The sequence below is a fragment of the Atractosteus spatula genome, chromosome 21 (assembly GCF_055471065.1).
Source record: "Atractosteus spatula isolate fAtrSpa1 chromosome 21, fAtrSpa1.hap1, whole genome shotgun sequence".
In the NCBI taxonomy this organism is placed as follows: Eukaryota; Metazoa; Chordata; class Actinopteri; order Semionotiformes; family Lepisosteidae; genus Atractosteus; species Atractosteus spatula.
Window position 1 is genome coordinate 816,651 of NC_142726.1, and position 21,805 is coordinate 838,455.

The 21,805-nt window shown below is 37.0% G+C and overlaps 2 protein-coding genes across 2 annotated transcripts in view; one reads left to right on the plus strand and one right to left on the minus strand.

The window, feature by feature from the left end:
- Positions 1–420, minus strand: part of wwox (WW domain containing oxidoreductase) — a 381,937-nt gene extending 381,517 nt beyond the window's left edge. The window contains exon 1 of the mRNA XM_088938904.1: positions 177–420. Coding sequence (XP_088795030.1) covers positions 177–283 — 107 coding nt within the window. The 5' untranslated portion in view covers positions 284–420. The remainder of the gene's footprint in view (positions 1–176) is intronic.
- A 63-nt stretch (positions 421–483) lies between these two features.
- LOC148816933 (dynein light chain roadblock-type 2) lies at positions 484–4,531 on the plus strand. Its single transcript, XM_088939143.1, has 4 exons — positions 484–630; positions 2,628–2,703; positions 3,680–3,847; positions 4,243–4,531. The coding sequence occupies exons 1-4, from the start codon at positions 484–486 to the stop codon at positions 4,284–4,286; spliced, it is 435 nt and encodes a 144-aa protein (XP_088795269.1). The 3' UTR covers positions 4,287–4,531.
- Positions 4,532–21,805: the final 17,274 nt, after the last annotated feature.

Genomic DNA, 21,805 nt, shown 5'->3' on the forward strand with positions numbered 1-21,805 from the left:
TGTTGGCAGCGCCGGCACTTCGTAATTACATCAGTGCATGTTTGCATAAACTATTAGTACACATGAAGAGTTTTCACAAATATTATGGTGGAATCCGAGAGTCCCCCTGACTCATCACTAATGCCTTTCGCAATCATGATACCGCACAAAATTACTTTTCTTTATTCCTCCCTTACTTGGCATAGTAAACCCATCCATCCTTTGTGTTTCTCTCTTCCCAGCCTGGTGGTAGCTCGTCCTCACTGTCAGTGTCATCCAAACCTGCGAATTTTAGAGCTGCCATGCTGCCTTATTGTGGGGTTGTCTGCAACCTCGCGAACAATATGAGGTGAACAAAACTCTTAGGTAAACTGAAACGTGTGTGTGCTGTGTTCAGGACTGTCACAATACACTATCTGCAGAGCACTGATATTTTTCTGTGTACAATGCAGACAGCACTTCCGGGATTAATGCGTGCGGCGTGCGCGCAAGGGGACCTGGGAGATGCAGTCCTTCGCTACAACACCAGGTGTCCTGTGCGCATCAGGTGTGCTAACACAGAGGCGAACTCGTCTTCTCTCACTGCAAGAGGTCCGCGTGTGCAGACTCTCACAGAGGAATTTTGCCTTGCTTCTTTTGACAAAGGCAAACGTAAGTCACAGAAACTGCCTCATAGTTCTGAAACTGTTATTAAATGGATGTGAGGAGTGTGTACTTTTTTGTATTTAACGTTCTGGTTGTTTCTCTAACACATGAAATTAAAACATACATTACTCTGTAAGCAACCTACCTAAAAAAAAACAGAAAAGGTTTATTCCATACGGAATTGCATTGCTGCCACCAAGGCAAAAAAAAATCCTCACCCTTATCTCGTAATTACGAGAAAATTATCTGGTAATTATGACTTAGTAATTCTCACGTACTTTATGTGCTCACGCGATAGCACAGTTGTCGTATAATACCTTTCTCGAGTAGTGGGCTGCAAAGGAACACGTTAAGGGTTTATTCCAGCTGAAAAGAGAAGAAAACACAAAGTTTCGGCTGTGGAGCCTTCTTCGGGTGTGAAGAACTAAAACAATGACTTGTTCCTTTGCAGCCTACGCGTTCTGACGCAGCTACCCACCTGAACTATTAAAGTCAAGATGCAGTACAGGTGTGCTTTGGCAACTCATGTTCATCGTCTTAATCAGACGCTATGCATGCTTATTCTCGGCTTTTAAATTGCATAATAATGGCTTTCCTTCTTCTCTTAACACATAGCATGTTGAAAACTTACATATTTTGTTTAAATGCTGGATTTTGTCCCCTAAACATTAACTACACATTAAATAAAGGCTACTTTAATCTGATTTTGCAGTGCTCTGCTGTCTTTTGTATAAATTCCTAATAACGTATGTAACTCATGATTCTCTAGGTCTGTATCCAATATCGAAGGCGTAATTAATGAGTGTAAAGTTAACTGAAATATCCTTGTCTGTTTAAAGAAAATGATTCGATCTGCGTGATGCTTTGCCGTTCAGCAAGACCAACTTGTAAACAATGAATTCATAGGAAGAAGAAACTTTAAGATTGGCCAAGTCAATCCCAAGATTTAAAACCAATTGAACAATTTGGTGAGCTCTCTAGGTCACAGATTTCTTACGGGTCATTGTTTCAGAAGTGTATGAAACCAAAAATTGACTTTTATACTTCGAATTTACTGAAAGTGATCGTGTCACTACATATGGTCACTTAAAATTATTGGGTTGAACACAAAGAATGTTATTGCTCTCTTATGATCATACGAATGCAAGAAATTGCATAAAAATAAAACATATTATACTGTAATTCGTGTAAATTAACCTCATAATTACAAACTCCCTGTCTGTAAAACAGTTCTGACTTTGGTATCCCAGTACTTTTAGAGAGCATTGTTTAACCATTTACCACCTTGTTATTAAATCCATACAAGACCCGCCTCTTTGCAAAGCTTTCTCCTATTGGCCACAACAAAATTACGGCATTTCCGCTTCCTCTTAGCAACAGCTAAGCAAAGCGGAAGGAGTTGTGTATGGTTGCTACAGAAATTCGTGCAGTGCAGTATTACCAGAACGTATAATAATGGTAACTGTAGCTCTTCTTTTATATACTGTCTTCTATAAAGAAATACCTCTTATATTTGATTGGGTTGTTTGGTATTTTCACGTTTTATGCTAGCTGAGTGCATTAGGGTTGTAATTTAGGTTTGAGTACGACACCGGTAACCGATAAAGAGAGCTTACAAAACCTTTTAAATGCAATGTTGATTTGCGGTCTAGCCCACGATATATTAGCATTATATGTTAAGTTTGTATGTTTTGTATTCAGTAATGTAGCGACAGGTCATAAGTAAAAATAAGTTAAGAGGTTCCAGTAGCTAATAACTGACGCGAAATGAAGGTTCTTGCAAAATCTCAATCTAAATGCTTCGTGTATGAATTTTCAAGGTGAATGTTTTTTTCGTCACTACGTATTAAAAACAGTATACAAATACCGAAAATAGTCTAAAAACCCTTACTTTAGGTGACTATTATTACCTTTAACTACACGTCTGTACAGTGTTTATGTCAGTATAATGTTAAAATAAAAATGTTATGTCTTGTTATCCTTTTAATCATATTTCTTAACAGGCAGAAGTAGAAGAGACTCTGAAAAGAATTCAGTCACACAAGGGAGTTATTGGGACAATAGTTGTGAATGCAGAAGGTAACAGGTTTATTTTTAATGACGTGTTTTAACATTGTCAGAAAATAATATTCTGGACAAGTAATGCCTGCTACTGTAGTATTTTGTATATACCAGTGTGTCTTTTCTTTTCATTGTAAACCAAATTAAAAAAAAATGGACTACTACTTTGCAGAGTAATGAGTCCCAAAATGTGACGATATTCTGTTTGTCGCTGTTTCAGTTTTGTTTTCCTCAGATGTTTTTTGTATATTGCAGAGTGCTCATGTTACTAAGCACTTAAACTTCTAATTAAAGGGGAGCTGCAACACTATTTTTATATTTTGGGGTTTGAAAGCATCAGCATTGATTAACTTATTTCAAACCACAATAAAAGTAAAATTGACACTTTTTACATAACTTCACATAAATGCACAAAATTGTGGAATTTGTAAAACGTCCAATTTACATCACAAAATAGATTAAATTTCCAGGTGTGCACCATGCCATATTCTGCGATTCAGACAACAAAACTTCCGGTGACTTCCGGTGAAGCAGCTCTATTACACTGTAAACAACAGGCTTGTGAATACATCTCTTTCAATCCAGTAGAAATATTGCTCTTGACTTCGAGACAGGTTTGCCAATATATGCAACTCACTTGTTAACTCTGCATGCAGATCACGTTGGAACATTTCTGCTGCGAAACGTCTGCAACACAACTTGTACTTATTTGCTCATTCATTGCATTACATTAGTTATTACAGCGACTAGTGAGCAAGAAGGGCCACTTCATGTCGCAATTCTTGCAAACTCGTACTCTCGCCTGTGGTGAGACCAGGGGCTTGTGACAACATAGCAACTTACAGTACTTTCACAAAGTTCAACTTTGTACTTAATTCAGAATTTGTCAAATTCATATATACCGTCAATTAATTTGTTATCAAGATTTAATAACCTGTCTGAGACTGCAGTTCCCATTTAAGGTTGTGAATGTCTCCCACTTGTTGTTTTTCAGGAATTCCAATCAGAACCACTTTAGATAATTCCACCACTGTGCAGTATGCTGGACTGCTACACCAGCTCACAATGAAAGCCAGAAGCACAGTAAGAGATATTGACCCTCAGAATGATCTAACCTTTCTGAGGGTCAGATCAAAGAAACATGAAATTATGGTTGCACCAGGTAAGATTCATTATGTAGTTAACATTTCTTATTTTTACTACTACAACTTTTAGTCATATCATAGTAACACTTTTGTAACATAATGTTTGTTTAGATATAATTAATGTAGCCTCTGATTATTCAGTCTGAGAGGTGAAGGAGAATTGTCTTTATACTACACTGTATATATTATTTTGGTATAGTCTGCTTCCTAATAGAGAAAATCTGTAAAAAAAATAAGTAAACTGATCATACCAGTATAGTTATTTTTACTGTTAAATACAAGTCTTGTATTTTGTATTTGTTTCCTTCATTACTCATTTCAGACTATTTCTTGCTTACTGGTACACTAAATGTCTACTGCAAAAGACCAGGTTTGTCAGTTGTTTTTTCTTCTCTCTTTTTTTCCATTTTAGACAAAGAATACCTGTTGATTGTCATCCAGAACCCCAGTGAATAGCTTCCTCATTGAGCAGACTTTCTCAAGGGACCAATGCTCAGGCAGCTACTATCAGAGCTCCATCTCACATACCCATGGGATAGTCTGCTGTTACATTTTTAAAGTCCCTACATTTAACACCAATGTCTGCAGTTAATACCACATCTGTGTATCAATTCTAGTGTGTTCAGTATTAAAATCTGCCATAAATTTACATGTTGCTGGTTTGGTTCTGTTCAACATTTAAAAAAATAAAAATATATAACGAATTTCAGATGTTCTTTATACTTTGTAGAATTATTTTTAATGGCCTTAGTAAATTGATCAAATCTAGAGCTACTCACTCTTAGGTATTATGAGCAATTGACTAAGTGTATCCTTGAACACAGGTGTGTAACCCTAATTAGATACCTCAGGTGCAGGTTTCAGCACCAGCAGCAAGCGCCAGCAGTAGCAGCACAACCCAAATCATGAAGCCCCTTGGGCAACAAGACTAGACTACTAAGTCTACCTGACAGGTGCCCCACCCTCTCCCCCCTTTTGATCGTATTACTCCTGAAAAGTTTTTCTTTTATCTTTTGCCTTTCTGCTATTTCAGTGCTCTGTTTCTCTCTTACATTACTTATTTCCAGATTTCTCATCTCATTTTCTGCTGCCCCTGCCAAACAGAATCTATTTCTTCAAATCTAAATTCTCTGTAGATTCTCTAAATTCTCTCCTCTGCCCTCTCCCACTCTTCCTGTCTTCCTGGGTTGAATATACAGGATTGGTGCTCATTTCTGTCCTTTTATCATGCTGTCCCTTTACTCCAAACTCTCTTCTACCATCTTTTTGTTTCATGTGAAATTAAAATCTACTCATTTCCTTATCATTGTTCTCTATTGCCACCTGGTCCTTTTAACAATTTTCTTTAAAACCCATCTTCGTCCTTTCATTCATTCACTCTGTCAACCCAATGATCTTGCTAGATAACATTATAGATATAGAATATATATAGAATAAGAGTATTTCTCTGTATCCTGATCTTTTTCTTCCACATTCACTTTGAGACTAGCAGCTCTTTTGAAATGATAGTTTTAGTGTTTCTTGACCTCTGCCCATTTGTTCATATAACCAAGGCTTTTCTTTTTTAAGCCTCATCATTTTTTTAATATTTTTTTTGTATTATTTATATGCAAATTCTAATTTCATTGGTTGTGGAATACAAAATGTGTCCAAAAATGCATTTCCTATTTTGTGAGCAGGGAAAATAATTGCCTTTCATTTGTGAACCTCTATTCAGAGAGGGAGATTTAGTCCTGGTTAGGATCCATTTTGTTTTCTAGATTCAGTAGAAGATTCTCTCTTTATGGTGTATTAAGGTGTTTAATATGTTAAGATTCTAAGGACAGAGTTCTTGGTTTCTATGTTTATAGCTTGTCTTGTGAGAGTATTCAGACCTTTTTACGTTGTGAAATTACTAAGTGATGAATACACACTTTTTGACACACCTGTTGCTAGCAAGTTTGCCTATTTTTTGGCATATTTGTTTACCTTCACTCAAGTTGCTTGGGGATCACTTGTGTACGGCAGTTTTCAAGCCTTTTCAGAGATTCACAATAGGATTCAAATTATGACTTCGTCTGGGCCAATTAAGGACATTCACCTTCTTATTCAGAAACCACCTCTGTGTAGCTCTCCCAAATTGTGATTTAGATCATTGTTCTGCTGAAAGGTACACTTTTGTCCCAGTATAACTGTAGGTCTTACACAGGAGTACTTGGCTCCATTAGTCTTGAAAAGCTTCTCAGTCCTTGCTGGTGAGAAGCAGAATTGTAACATTATGGTGTGAGCACTGTACTTGACAGGAAGTATGATGTTGACTGATTGATTACTCTAATGACTAATCCATATAGCGTGCAATTCCCATTTTTGAACAAGTGTTGCATGTATTTTTCAAAGGTTTTAATGGCAGATGTTATCAAACGTCTACAGTTATGCAAGGTAAAATGTAATTAAGTTACATTCACATTACAGTACATTGCTATATTTACTGTATATCAAGTAATCAAAATTATGCAGTAAACATGAATGCGCATGTTTTAAATTACATAGCTATATAATTATAGTTTATACTATGTAACTTAAATTATGATCAAACTATCATGAGTTTTGGTTAATAATTGGGTTAATAATATCTATGTTCCAGTTGCATTGCTGTGAATGCACATTTATTTCAGACCTGTCCCCTGATAGAGCCCAGACTCCATGGAGGTACAGTCATTTGGCAGTCTATTCATGCTGTGATGCTGTCCCTGTGTGTAATAGCTCCATCTCTTGTGTGCCAATAATATGCGCTGCTGTCTTTGATGCTGAAGACACCTGTACTGTTTTTCAAAGACATATTACAAATGACAGCTGTTGACTGTTTCCTTGTGGAATTTTTCACTCTTTCACAGATTGACTGATGATCTTTAAGAGGTTGTGATACAGGTGTTGATTTAAGCAAATTTCAGTGATTAAAATAAATTTTCAGTAAAAAAAATCTAAATAGCTCACACGCTCCTATCATAATTATTTTGTATTTAGATTGTAATATCTCAAGTCAGATTAAGAGCAATGTAAACTGACAAACTGACAACACAACTTGTTGTTACACATTCGGGCAATTCATACTGTCAAACTTTATAGACTGTGTTTCTTAAGTAGAGGCATCAGAAAGCCACTGCTTGGAAATATGACTAAAAGTCATATTGTCCTGCTTCTCAGAATTCAGCTTAATAATCATACTATCTAGCTTGAGGCATTCTTTATCAGGAAAGGCTTGAGTAAGAATATTTTTTTTCTTTCAGTTTGTCTCTATTCATTCTTGTTTCGTGTTTAGGATGACTTGTTTAAGGCAGCCTGGTTCCAATTATGAAACATGGTCAAAGACTTCCTGCAAGAGATACAGTACTCTTCTTCTTGTCATTGTATTCTAGTCCACTGTATTTATACAGGTTGATTTTCTTAGCACACAACACAGTCTAAAATGAACTAAATTTAAATAAATATTCAATATACTTGTGAGTATTTCAAATATTACCTTGTTAGTTTATTTAAACGAAAATATACTGTATCTCTGAGTGTGTTTTGGGTCATTGTCTTGCTGCAGGGCAAATTGCAGCCCATTGAGTTCCAGAGGCAGCCATGCCTGCCCAAGTCATGACTTACTTTCAGGATACTTAACAGATGAAGTGGTGTGCTTAGGATCGTTTACTGTTGCTCTCTTTCTCCACATCTTTGTCCTTTTGTCACTTTGATAAAGGCTAATCCTTATCTCATCTGTCCATAAAACTTTGTTCCAGAACTGTTGTGGCTCTTCTTTGTACTTTGTACTATGTAATTTCTAATCTGGCCTTTCTGTTTCTAGTGCTTGACTTCTCCTGTCAAGTCTTCTGTGAATTAAGACACATTCACCCCTGCCTCTGGAGAATTTTGCAATCTCTTTGGCTGTTATTTTAGGGTTTTTTGAGAGCTCTAATGATTTTTCTGTTATCTACCTCAGTTATCTTCCTTCATCATTGCTGATTGCTTACTCCTCTAGTATGTTCCTCTTTCCATATCATTGATTTTGCAATGCCCATCTCTCTGCAATGGTTTTCATAGGAATGGAATAGGAATTTATTTGCTCTCATCTTTATAATTGCTTGTGTATAATTGCTTGTGATGAAAACTCTCTAGTCTTCATCTTGGTTTACGTCTTCTAATTCAAGAGGCAAATCCAAAAAGTAAACTAGAAAAGCTGGAGCCATAGCTGCATATTCATGGAACATGTAACACCTGAGCCATTAGAAACACCAGTCAGCCATTTGTCTCGATCCTTACAGTATTCTCATGTGAAATGGGGGATTTCTATAGAACTGTAATTCACCATAAATATTATACAAAAGATCTAAAAGGTAAGGATCTTCACCATTGTGAAGGTCCAGTCATGTGCTATCATCTTTAACTCCCTGGTTCAATCTCTAAAGGGTAGCTCCCACCTGCGATGAGCCACAGCTATCATGCGCCAGCAACCCCACTACAGAGATGTTAGAAATATGAAAAATTACCTCACCAACAGAATTAAGGAAGGAATATTAGTGAAGTAAGACTTGTACAATCTCTAAAGTACAGGTCAGTCAGAATACTGGGGTTAGCCCCTCTTTTCTTACGAACAGTGTTGTGGAATATTTAATAGACAAGTAATAGTAATAATATTTAACAATTATTTAATCGTTTCTTAATTATTAATGAAGTAATGAGGCCTTTTGGTTTAACGTTAGGTCCAAAGCACAGGAAGAAAAGAAGGGGATACATTTTCAAGCATTTAAAATTCTCTTGAGCCTCAAGATCTTTTAAAAACTAATATCATGAACGGTTTGCTGATTATTCATCCAGGATATTTCAATATATTTGTTTAGAAAACACTGGTAAAAACCAATCACAATGAAACTGCACAAAGTTTTCTTCATCAGATAAGAAGAAGAGTTTATTTAATTTCTTGCTTTTGATATGTTTAATTTTTGAGAAATTAAATGCTGTATAAGGCATTATGCCTCACACGTCCTAGATCTCCAGAATGTATTTTAAGGCAAATATGGAAACTAAATTCAAACACGTTTTTAAGAGCAAATAAAAGTTCATTTCTTTGAAAGAAGACTGACTGATTTCACAAGAATCTCAATTGATGGAAAAAGGACTACTATCTGCTGTCTTCCGTGACTAAAAAACAGTGCGAATGTTCTTTGTGATATTGGCTCAATCAACGCAATTTCCTGCCCCTGTTCTCACATTCCTGGTTTTCAATCTTAATGCATGAACAGGGGATTTTCAGAGCATCTTGATGTGGGAAATCCCTTTTGTCTTTAGGTGTGAAGAAACTATAATTTGTGTTGTTCTGAGTGACTTCAGGTTGTTACAGTGTATTTTTGTCTCTCTGAATTTCCTTTAATTTACTACATTTAGCCATAGGCTATTTGTACTTTATCTGCTTTTTGTCCGCCAGAGGTTTCTTTTTGCTAGTATGTAACACCGCCTTGTCTGCAATTTCATATCACTGTAAGTTAATGAGATAAGAATTAATATAAGAGTTTAAAGTTCTTTGTTCTTGGCTTTACTTGTCTGCTCTTTCAGTATTACTCATTGACATTACTTTCTCTACACACTATTGCAAAATTACTCACTGTGAAACGTGGTCCTTACCATGAAAAGTCATTTCAGAATTACAAGCTGATTGAACATATCACACATTCTTTGTGTTAAGATTGGCACTCCTGTTACTCTCTGAACCCGGGTTGGGTTTGGAGTTCCCTTCCTGCCCTGTGAGGTGCTCTGAACCTTGGTGGTTCAGCCTTTTCCTCACCAGCTTTCTCTGCACTACGCTTCCTGCGCTCCAGCTCTTCAGTCCGCCTGGCTGCACCCCTGTAAAAGGGAACAGGAAGAAGCTGAAAATTGTAATTGAAAGTTATGACAGTGTCAAGCTATGTTTTTGTTTTTACCTTTGAATGTATTTTTGTTGTATAAATCACATCTGCATTCCTTTCTGGTCAATATCTATGGGATTTTCATTTAAGTATCCATAAACAAAACAATAATGTATTATACTTCGATTGTTAAATCACTACCACCTGAATATTTCATTTCATTTCAACACCTACTTAAGTTTCTTAGATTCATCACCCATCGCAATAAGGCATCTGGAAAAAAGCCATCTAGTGTAAAATTCCATTTAAGTTGACTTACTAAATTGATTCCAAATCAAAATTTCATTTTGTTTCACAGTCCAACAATTAGTATCTGTGATCATGAGATGAATGAATATTAATGATAAATATGATATCTGCATTTTTTGTGTGTAAATGTCATGCATTTTGTGATCATATAAGATTAAAAAAATAACCAAGTCTAGGACTGTTTGGTCTCATTTTAATGTTACATATACAATGGCAAAAGCATTTCATCATATGTCAGGGATGTGCGATTCTGATCCTAGAGGCTGGTGTATTACTAGATTTTCTTTTCAACTCAGTTCATAACCTTGATCTTACAGTAAATCAGGTCAAAAGTATCTTAATGTGACCAGTTTAACAACTTCTCTCAGGTGCTTTGAAGAGACCTAGAAAACTTGTAGACACACCTTCCCTTGAAGGACAAGAATCCAGCCCTCACTGTGTTCGTGTTTCTGTGTCTCAGGCCCTGTTGGAAGTTTAAACAGTGATTGTCACACTATTGTGTGTGTGTTCGCTATGTATTTATGTTGCTGGGTGAGGGGGTGGAGGGCGTACAGTATGTACTGTAGGTGTGTGAGAGCCTTGTTAATGTGTATAGAATTAGAATTAGATACTAAATGCTGTAATGCTATAAAGCTATACAGTAGGTATGATTCTCTTTCTATGCACTAGTCAGGCATTCATTTTTTCTTTTTTTCTTTTACTTTTGTCAAACTAGTTTTAACTGGAAAATTGTCAGTGCTTTTGTCCATGGATTATCTTTAATTATCACATTACTAGCAGCATTAATTTGCAAATTATTTTACAAACTGGTTGAGGTGTGGCTTATCATATTTAAATAGTTGTACTGGACCTGGAGCATTTTTATAAAATAGCTTTGACTTAAAAAGCATAATAGAATGTTGGCTAGAAAGAGGAATACAGAACACAAAAAAATCAATCAGCAGTCCACAAACAGTAAAGGTTTGATTAAATGCCCTCAAGTCTGCAATTTCTGCCTTCAGCGACAAATGGAGCATTCTGGAAGACTGCAGCTAAACTGCAGCCATGAACACTGCTCGAAAATCAAGCTCCACCTTGAGTGAACATTCTGGAGATACTGGAGTACTGGAGAAACTACCAAACACCACAGCCATGGAGGTATGAATCAGCGAGCCAGCACAGAGAGTCAGCACAATGATCCCTAGAGAGAGGAGCTGATCCCAGCTTGTCACGGGTAGAAAAAATACAAAAAGCTGCCCAGAAAACTCCCCATGATATTACATCACCAAATACATCCTCCAATTGATTACTTCAAAACTTAATAAAAAGAAGTATATCTAGAAGGCTCCCTTGTTAGAAATACTGCAACTTAAATATGCATTAATGGCTCTTTGACAGCAATGGTATACTGTTTCCCTGCAGTTAAGGAGGCTCACACTATTCAAAGAGTAAACATGCTACTAGCAAAGGCAGGAGATTACTTAATGCTGTTTATGTCAAGACAAATAACGCTGGCATATACAAAATCGTCCATTTAAAACAAACTTTGGATTTTTAAATTCCATCTAAAACATTAGACACAAAGTAAAGCATATGACCGACTCTGGTTTTCTCAGAAATCTTGCCACACTACAAAAAGGTGAATAATTACAACAACAATCCATCAACACAACATACTGTATGACTGCAAATATGTGGCTCAAGAAGGCTGCAGCTTTCTCAGCCACTGGAAACCCTTCTTTGACAAGAGCTACTGTATCTGTGTAGACATTATCTGACTACATCTGTAGAAAATCTGCAAATGGAATGAATAGGAAATACTGTCAAAAAGAGAACCCCAGAGGAATTTAAAATGTCAAATTACCAAGTAAAGTCAAAGGACTTTCCTCCCTTAATTTGTCAGTCAACGCATTTACTTAAGGGAAAGACTGTAATGAGACAGGCTTTTGAAGCAATCAAGACAGAGCAAGGAAAACAGCAGTGAGAGAAAAACTATTGAATAGTCATATGGTATGATCTGAAGTGTACTGTATATGCATACAAAGTAGTGTAGTGATGTGAGGGTTCTAATTTAGTGAACAATTAGAAATTGGAACAGTATGTTGAGAGAGCTTTAAGGCTATTTATGGTTTCACTGAGACAGAATAATAAGCAGTCACTGCACATGGATTCAAAATGTATAATAATTTATTAATAAATTAATACAAAACATGCATAGCAGACCAAAAAGAGTAATAATATATATATATATGTGTGTGTGTGTGTGAATTAATCTGCTGTAATACAAATAGTTGAATGATTCAAGGAATTAATAACACCAGGGTTAAATTTTTTTGACTGTAACATTTGTTACTGTCTACCTCACAAAGTAAGTCAGTCTCACATACAGTAGTTATATTCATATTCTCAATATTTATTTACTGTCATGCACTAAACGTTATGAAACATGTTTGGAAAAATAGTTTAATTCCCAAGATTATAATGTGAATCGTACACTTTTACTCATCAAAGACTTCTGGCCCAGACTTTCTAGTAGAGTTTCATTTCCCGCTGAAGACAGAGGTTGGCTGGATTTGTCACAGATGTTCAAACTCCTTCCGCTTGGTGCAGAAGGTGGCTCATCATGGAAGTTAGCTTTGTTTGAACTTCACAGTCTGTGCACAGCATTGGATACAGGTCAAGCTGAAAGTGAGATTGTTGGAGAAAAAGAAATCTTGGTCCACCCCAAGCCATAGCACTTTATATTGAGATTGTTGACAAAAGATTTATTCTGTTCTAGTCTTAAACACAATTCTGTTAATTTATGGACTATCTCTTGTCCTGGCACCTGGCACCTTGAACTTAAGTTACAGCCCTGACTTGGAAAACAGTTGTTGGAGTCACCTGGGAGGTAATGTTGTCAATATGCTAAGGTAGGAAAGAAAGTGAAATATGCAGTACCTTTTAAATAGATGTTACGTCATCAGGTGTAGTGACTCCACTTTTCTCCACCTTGCAGGTAATTGATTGGTTGATCATCTTTTTAGTGATTGACTATAACCCCTGATCCTGGTCCTCAGCCAAGATGGTCTCCCTTGGTGGAGCTGATGCAGTGATTTTTTAAGACTTGAGATAATCTGGCTGAAACAAAAAACAGATTCTTCTGGATTCAGGAAAGCAGTGGACCAAATGTATAACTAAATTGATTAAAAATACAAAATCTAAAAAAGCAAATCCAAATAAAAGTGATAAAAAAGCATTCAAAAAGATCAGGATCCAGTTGAAGAAAAGGAGTATGAACTTCAAACACATTAAAAAGGACATTTTTGACTGCAAAAATCAACAAATGATGAAGTAAAGTGTCTCAGATAAAACAGGAAAATCTTAAATTGAAATGAACTGAATTAATGTTTCACTCAGACCTTCAATAAGGAAGGAAAAATGTAAACAAAGGCTTTAAAACCCTTAGTTCATATCTCAGTGAGCGAGACAGCTGCTCTGTGAGCTCCGATTGCTTTGATTGAGCTGTGAGACTGTATAGTATAGGCAAACCTCTTGACTTTGATGGTTTTCTCATGAGTTTTTCCTTGCAGTCATAGATCAACTGGGACCTTTTACTATTTGAAATGTGGCAGACAGCCATGGAAAGGGTATTGTTAAATTTCACTGAAAACCCCTAAAACAAAAGACTTCTTAAATTAAAAGACTTCTACAAGACAGTATGGACTTTAGAAAGGGTGGACTGTAATTAGTGTACACGCTCCCAGTAAAAACCCAGACTGTTTCCCCACAGTCAACAGTCTGTATTTCTCACTAGCACACCCTTATATACACAAACAACACAAATAACACCCACGTGAGCCCCAGTGTGTGCCCCAAACGTTTATTCATTCTAGGGGAGATTAGTGAAACTATTATATCCAAATAAGCTATTTTCAGGTCTTTGAAGCACTTTTTTGTGGGCTTTAGTGGCAGGCTCATGGTTATTACAGTCCTACCATGAGCCACCCTGCCACATATCCTCCCTCCCAGCACAACCCAAGCCTGAGCTGTCTTGGTCTGTTTCTCAGGCATTTGTTGAGGAGTACAAACACCTGCTCTTCCCTACAGAGCCTGGCCAGTTCCTTACCAGGGTCTGGAAACAGCAGGAACAGAAGCCGTTGACAACTGGGCAACAGAAGACGTACACTGTACCTGTCTACTCCTTTAGGAAATGGTGGGCTCCATCCTTGTAATTTACAATGTAGAGTCAGGCACTGAAAACCTTGTGAAGCCCTCCCTCTCTGTCTCTTGGGAGTTTTGGTCCATGGGTAGCCCATCACCCCCCTCCGCCCCTGGAGGCTCTGGTCAGGGTATTTCTGATAAACAAGAAAGCTTCTCCCTCATCTCTGGGGCCTCTCAGGTCACAGGCCATCTGTTCTCACTTCCTTTTTCTAGTTTGGCTGTTTCCAAGACTTGACTATTTTGTCTTTCCACACCTGCTCCTCTTGTTGCATACTTCTCTGAAAATCCTTCCTCACGCCTGCAGTTTCCACAGGAGTCTTCTATACTTCTCTCAATCTGTAAGCTGATTTTAACCCTCCTATATTGTTCTAACTCTATAATCTCACTCTGTAATCTGATTGTAACCCTCCTATATTGTTCTCACTTTATAATCTCACTCTGTAATCTGATCTAATACTCCTCTGCATTCTTGAATTTAGCCAACAGATTCAATGTTTCTCTTGGGGACAGGCTGAGAACATCCAGTGGTTTCTGCTGTTATTCTGCTTGTATGTATGAAAGGCACCTGTACAGTCTCCCTTGTCTCCATCTATCATGTACTCAGTTACTCTTTCCACAGAACTCTTTGCTGTCTTAGCAGAATTTACAGCTCTTCACATTTTATTTTTGTAGTGTTTCAACGACCTCTAGTTGTTTAATTTTTTGTTGCTTATTTCTCCTGCTTGAATATTCTCAGTTTTCCTTTTAATTCACAATATCTTGTCTCCAGCAGGTTATCTTTAATGAGGTTCCACTTTTAACCATCTTCTTTAAGCAAAGGTCTGTATAAGTGGAACTGCAGATTTTTTACCTGCCTGATCTTCACTTCCACCTGTGTGCTGGACACCTGGCAGCTTGTGGGAATAGCAGTCTCTTGCTTGGCCTTTTACAGTTTTGCCTTGAAACTGTAGTTCTAAAAATTCCTGACTGCACAGCAGTACATCAGGTGACCACCTTGGTCTTCTCTGTGGTTCATCCTTACTTTTTCCCTTTTGTCAAGTTGTCACACTTCTGATGCAGTTTTTTCACCTCTACATCTTTCTGGTTCTCCAATTGCTTGACATTTTAATGGAGGGCATCTTGAAGAGCAATGTTCTCGTGTTACAAGAAACTGAGCTATGTATTACTCCTGCCCTGTCCTTCTGCTACTTCTGCAGACTCTGGATCTTGGCATGCAGGCCTCACTAACTTGATCCTAGCAGCTGAAGCACCTATGGTCATGTAAACTCAGCTGAGCTTTTGGACTATGATTCAGTTTTGGTATTTTCCTGTTGGCCACTTTCCCTTTCCTCTCTTTCCCTCTGTGAACTCTGGGAATGGATTGAATTGCTCTATCATGACTATGGGGTGCTGTGGGGACTGTCTCTCCCCTGTCTTGGACATCTGGTCCTTCTTCATTCTCTTCCTCTTCCCTGATTAGGGACCTATAGCAACACCACAAAATCTCCTGAAGATAGTGAGCTTTCCGGTGCCTCGACTGAGCAGACAGCAATGAATATCACAGTCTAATACTAGAGAAGGGGCTCAGGAAGATGTTCAAAGAACACTATGTTTGATGGGCCAAACTCTAGGATGGGTACAGTTCAATGGTGAAATGGTGAGAGAGTGAAGACTAGGACCTTGGCTTAGAACTACTGCAGGCAGAAAATGCAAGGGAAAGGAAAGAGGCTGATCTCCAGTTGGAAAGACTGGACACTATGGAATAACAAGACCTTCTCTGCCTACATCTTCAGCAAGGTAAGAGGTACTCAGAAGAAGAGTAATACATTGCTTAAGGAAGAAGAGAGATGCTGGACAAAATGTGGGCAGCAAAGTGGAAAAGAGCTTTTTTCAGATAAACAAGTGCAGTAGAAGCAAGAGAAACTTTTCTGGGTACACAAAAAGTAGGGTTAGATTGGGATCAGGCCTAATTGGCTTCTAAAGGAGCTTCTGGGACACCTACAGTAGTAGAGGACCTGGTGGAAATCGCTCAACAAATCTTCCAACGAAGACAGTAGTTCTTGTTTGAACTATCTGCATGTACAGTTCTTGTTTACATTAAATATAATCTGACAGGTGTTTACCCAGTCTTGAATGTTATCTAAAACTTATTCTCCTTTTATGGATCATCTGTAAACCAGACAATTATACTAATTATACTGAAATCTAGATCATTTATCTAAAATAGATAAATAGATCCTCATACAGATCCCTATGGTACTCCACTAATTGCATCAACCCAGTTTGAGTATTCACTCTTTATCTGTACTGTATTCTATCAGTTTGACAATTAGCAATCTAAATGCATACACTTTTTAAGAATACCTACCACCTGTAATTTGTTAATTGATTTTTCTGTTGAAATTTATCAAAAGCATTTTGAAATTCTAAAACTCCTTACTGTGTCTTCCATGGTTTTTTTTATTTATTATTGTTACTTATTCTGTGACAGAACTTAACCAGGTATTGTAATGTATTATTGTCTGGTTTAACTGTGAGAAAATCCAAATTATGATTTATTTCCAATTATTTCTGACAATATGACACAAGCTTATTAAGACTGGAACAAAATTAATTAAGAACAAAAGTGTTCTCTTATATCATGACACTCAAAAGCGACACTCTCATATTGTTCATATTTCTGTCTTGTTAATTGGGGGTCACCTCTTATTTTGTATTGTGTTAAAATGAGAATCCATGCTTTAGTAGATATTAAACTTAATTCTAGGACCTTTCCAGGTACTGTTGTTAGCTTCACTATTACTTTGGAGAGTTAACAGCAATCCCCTTCCTTCTAGAATATTTAACCTTTAATCACTATTTACCATGCAGCTTGTCCAGCCCCCATGATGCCCCTCAGTACTGTCTTAACAGTATTTTCTCAAACATCCATAGATTGTAGAGTCATGTCCCACAGGCCTGTAAACAAGCCCAAGCCTTTGCTAATAAGACTTGAACTCTAGAGCTCTCACTCTTTCTCCTTTTAGGCTGGAGCCTATGTTAGAAACCCTGTTCCTCTCTGCTGTTCTTATAAGCCTCTTGATTAGCTCAGAGGAGTGTCTAATTCCATGTAGAGACTGTCCTGTCAGCTCCTTTCCCTCGTCTAGAATTTCACTCCTTTTGAGTTCTAATTACTCAATTAGACCAGATACTGTGCTTCATTCCCATTAACAGGTGGATCTACCTCACAGTTTGCCACTTGTTTGAAAAAGCATGATTGTTTTCTTCTATGGGCTCTAGTTGCAATGTGTTTTTTGAGTTATTACCTTTAACATAAAAGCTTAAACTTAATATTTTAAGATTCACAAATACGCTTGCATTATTTGGGAGTAGAGGGTTATATTGGGCTTTTTGTCATTTTTGTCATTTTTTTGTCAACACATGTCACCAACAACACAAAGGTTAGTGATGAGATAAAAGTATCTAATTTTTATTTTTGTATTGTCACAAATATTCATGACCATATCACAATCATGTGAGTCTATTTTATTTCTAAGCAATATATTTTATGTTGTTTTTAGTGCAAAAATTAATTAGTATTTTATTTTTCAGTCATATTTTACCACATCATATTGAAGAGTCATATCTGATAAAGTATACTGCAGATTTTTCATCAACAAAAATACAGCTACATTTTACAGTTATTTTTATGCATTCTCCTCCTGGGACAGAGTGCACAGAAAGACTGTATCCTTGCTCAGCACAATCACGATTCATATTTAGGTTAGACTGCATTTCCTTGCTTTCATGTTATCAGTGTTTGTGTTTCCTGCTCTACAGCTGCAACTACAAATGCAACTTTACTCACAAAGGTTTTGCAACAGTGGTACTTGTTTGCACAACTTGAATACTGCCAAGTTATTTCTAATCATAGAATGGAAGATTCTTGGTTGTGAATTATTAGAAAAGAAAACAAAAATTGCAATTTTTAAGAAAATCGTTTTTAATTAGCTGAAATAAAGAAATATGCAATTAACACTAAATTAGAATGTTTCATGTTTGCCACTTTATAGAATGTGCAAATATCAAATTATGCTTTTCTGTGATGCTTGTTACCATTATCAAAAGCCACCAGAGTAGTTTGTTTTTTTCCATAACTGTACGGTACATATGTGGTAGGGATGTCGAAAGATTGGATAACACATTGAATTGAATTTGTGTAGTTTACTGGTCATTTCTCTCCTGAACCTTCTCTTGGTTCCTAATAAAAGTACAGTACTTTGTTTTGATCCTAGAAAACGTGTCAATTTGCATTATGACTTAAAAAATGTGAATATACAGTATGAGTGGACAAAAGTGTGCTCACACAAATCAGTTGCATATTCTCCTCATTGCAAAATGTCTATAGGGGCATGTATGTACAGATGGTAATTCTGATATAAATTACATTACTCTTTGCAACATAATTTTTTCATTATTTTATGAAGCTGTGACACTTATGTCTAAAAATAGCTTGTTTTATTTAGCCTTTTCCATGTCTGATCAACCGCACTTTGTGGCTTTTCTTGGCAAAGAAAAGAGGAAGCTTTGAGATAGTGTACAAAATACATCAAACCTGAAAACTACTTATTGTGTATGTTTAAATATCTAAGAGGAACTATTCAAAAGAAACAACCTTGTGTACTTCTGTATTATCTGTTCCCATGCATATTTAAGTAGGCGTTTCCTGTCAGTGTTTACTCAGCAGTGTTACAGTAAGTCTGCTTCAATTCCAAACCCAGGAAACAGTCATTGAAGGCTTTGAATGCCTGATGTTGTTTTTATCTGCATAAAAGAAAATATCACTTGTATAACCAAAGGAAATAAGATGTGGTGGCATACTTTTGCCTTTAGAGTGACAGAAATTGGATGGGCTTGGAAGTCTCATACAATACTAGGATAGGAAGCATGACCTTTATGATTCATCATATTATGCCACAGCTCTTGAATAAAACTACATCACTAATATTTTTAACTGTTTCACTGCAGGGGGCTGGTGGTAGCAGCTTGAGGACTTCATCTTCAAACGTGTTAGACTGTCATTTGATGAAGTGTAAATGACCAAGAACATTGTGTGTTCTTCTAGCTTCTAGCACATTGCACAGATTGTAAATTTGTGGAGACAGGTTGTAGTGACATAAGAGCATTACAAACAGTTTCTACTAGGTGGTTTACCATGCCATTACATGCTAGGGGTTAGTACAAATCAAATAATGGTTCTGTTGTGTAGACAAAGGCACCACATAAAGGTGCTTACACATACTGAGCTGGTTTATTTTCCTATAGACCTACAAACACATACAGTAGAAACTTTTCATGGGCCAGCAAGTAACATCCATTCTCCTTATACAGTACGTATCCTCAATGCACCTGAACATTTCACCACAACTGCTCAAACAACATTCAAACATAACAGGTTCATTCTCAGATAATTCAATATATTCATTGTTGTACACTAAAAGAAAACAAGTGTAGTTCTCTTAGTCGTCAACATTTACTCAGCCAACGAAAAGCAACCGTATGAGCAGCAGAGACATATAGTGGCAGTTGCTAGAGATGCTAGATTTGCTCTATGCTGCAGAAGCTTATGGGCAATGAAAGCAGGTAGAAGACAAGGGGCCAGAATAGCCAAAGACTCTAAGGAGGTGTTTCCAGTGACTTTGTTTATGAGAGTGAACAGTGTGGAGGAAGGCAGCAGGTGGGAACAACCAAGCAGTCTTCCCTAGGAGGGGAACAACATGTGACATATTCCATGAGAGAACACGAGAGGTTCCAACAGAATGTATAGTTGTGAAAGGGGAGAGCAGGAGACCTCAGCAGTAGTTCTCCATCCTTGATGTAGGAAGGGTGGGGTTAATTAGTGTCCACCTGGGTGAAGACCATAGACCAGGAAGTTAGCCAGAAGGACCCTTACTCTGTGGAAGAAGAGTGGTAGATCCTGGGCCTCTGGTAACAAGTGACACTGCAGGGATTGAGATGGTCCTTGGCATAGGTGAGTGAACTGTGAGTTGTTGTGTGTGTTGGTGCAAAAAGGGAACACATAGTGAGTGTTTGCGGGGTGTGAGTAATTAGTTGTATGTTGGCGAAAGAAGAATGAAACTGTAGTGAAAATGAGAGTGGAAAATTATGAACAGACTGGTCCACAATGAGCTCACATAGTGGGTGGGTCTGTCTGTTTTGGTTACCTTATTCCACCAGTTCCACCAGAGCATTTCAATCCATCTTAATCTTCTTTTCTTCATGGCATTGCTTTCTACTCTGTCATTTTTCTATCTCAGTGATTAGCTTTACATTTCATTCTATGTGAGTTTCTGAATCTGCCCACCTTCCAAGTATTCTTTGTTTATGCTCTTTAACATTTTTCATATCTCACCATTTTGGAATGTAACACCTCTTAAATTACTGCCAGCACACAACTGATTGCATGGCTGGTTTTACGAGTAAATTCCAGTAAGGTTCTGTGCAATGGATTAGAAAATCTAGATTGTCCATTCCTAAAGAGCACAACATGTTTTGCAGATCAATATGTCATTTATTATATTCAACAAAATGAAAAATCTATTAATGCTTGCATGTGGAAAAAACAAATTTTGTTTTAGAGAACCAACAATTAAGTTTTTAAGTTTGTTTTCAAAGATTCTTTCTTTCTTGTCTGGCTAATGATGAAATGATTGTTCTAATCATTCAAATATTAAATATTTCCTATTTGCCAATTAAATGTTGAATTTTGTTATTGAGTTAGCTTGTTTTCATTGTTGCTGCCTGGTGTCTTGTTTTATATATGTAATGTGTAAATATAAGAACACAACTATGGTTCCACATGAGAAGGAGGAGGCTGTTTAGCCCATCAAGCCCATCTGGGCAGTTAAAAACTAAATTGATCCAAGGATCTCATTCTTAAGGAAGGGTATTTGCTTCAATAACATGGCTGAGTAGCTCATTCCATACTCACACCACCCTTTCCAAAAAGATGTCTCTCCTGCACCTTATGGTATGTAATTTACTGTGATTTCCTCTGGGTTGACTTATTCAATTACTTTTATCTTAAATATTTAAAAGTGAAAGTGATCTTGTATAAAACTGTTTGGTTTTGACTCATTTAATTTATACTTATACTTAGCTATGTAAGTCCTTTTTGTTTCTGTTTAAAACATGGGTATGTACCATGAGAGCATCTTTCTGTGTTGAACAGACATTGGAGGCTAATTGGGGGAGTTTGCCTTTCACCTGGGTTCTCAGGGGATACAGCTGACATGATGAAGCAAGAACTGCAATGCCAACTAATTGGCACGTAATCCAGCAGTCTGACTCAAGGTAACCATAGAGATGTGCACATAGGCTTGAGAGTAAAATAAACTGCATGTTTGTATTATGACATCTAACTGCCAGGACTGCTGATTTTGCAAGTATTCTTTTGTTTTTACATTTTTTGAAGTTTACAGATCTGCCTGCATTCCCCAAGTCTCACTTTACTGGGTGTCTGTCAGGGATCTTTCAGCCAGACTTAAAATAAAACAATAAATCCCCAATTTCAAACAAACACTGGGTTACAAATAACTGCATGTATTTTGAATTATCATAATTTACATTTATCTTCAGATGTTTCATTACATCTATTCTGGATTC

Bases quoted from the DNA above. Each gene is read 5' to 3' on its own strand.
- LOC148816933 (XM_088939143.1), top strand. From the start codon at position 484: ATGCAGTCCTTCGCTACAACACCAGGTGTCCTGTGCGCATCAGGTGTG. The intron at 2,704-3,679 runs GTAACAGGTTTA...GTTGTTTTTCAG, and splicing joins AATAGTTGTGAATGCAGAAG to GAATTCCAATCAGAACCACT. The intron at 3,848-4,242 runs GTAAGATTCATT...TTTCCATTTTAG, and splicing joins TGAAATTATGGTTGCACCAG to ACAAAGAATACCTGTTGATT.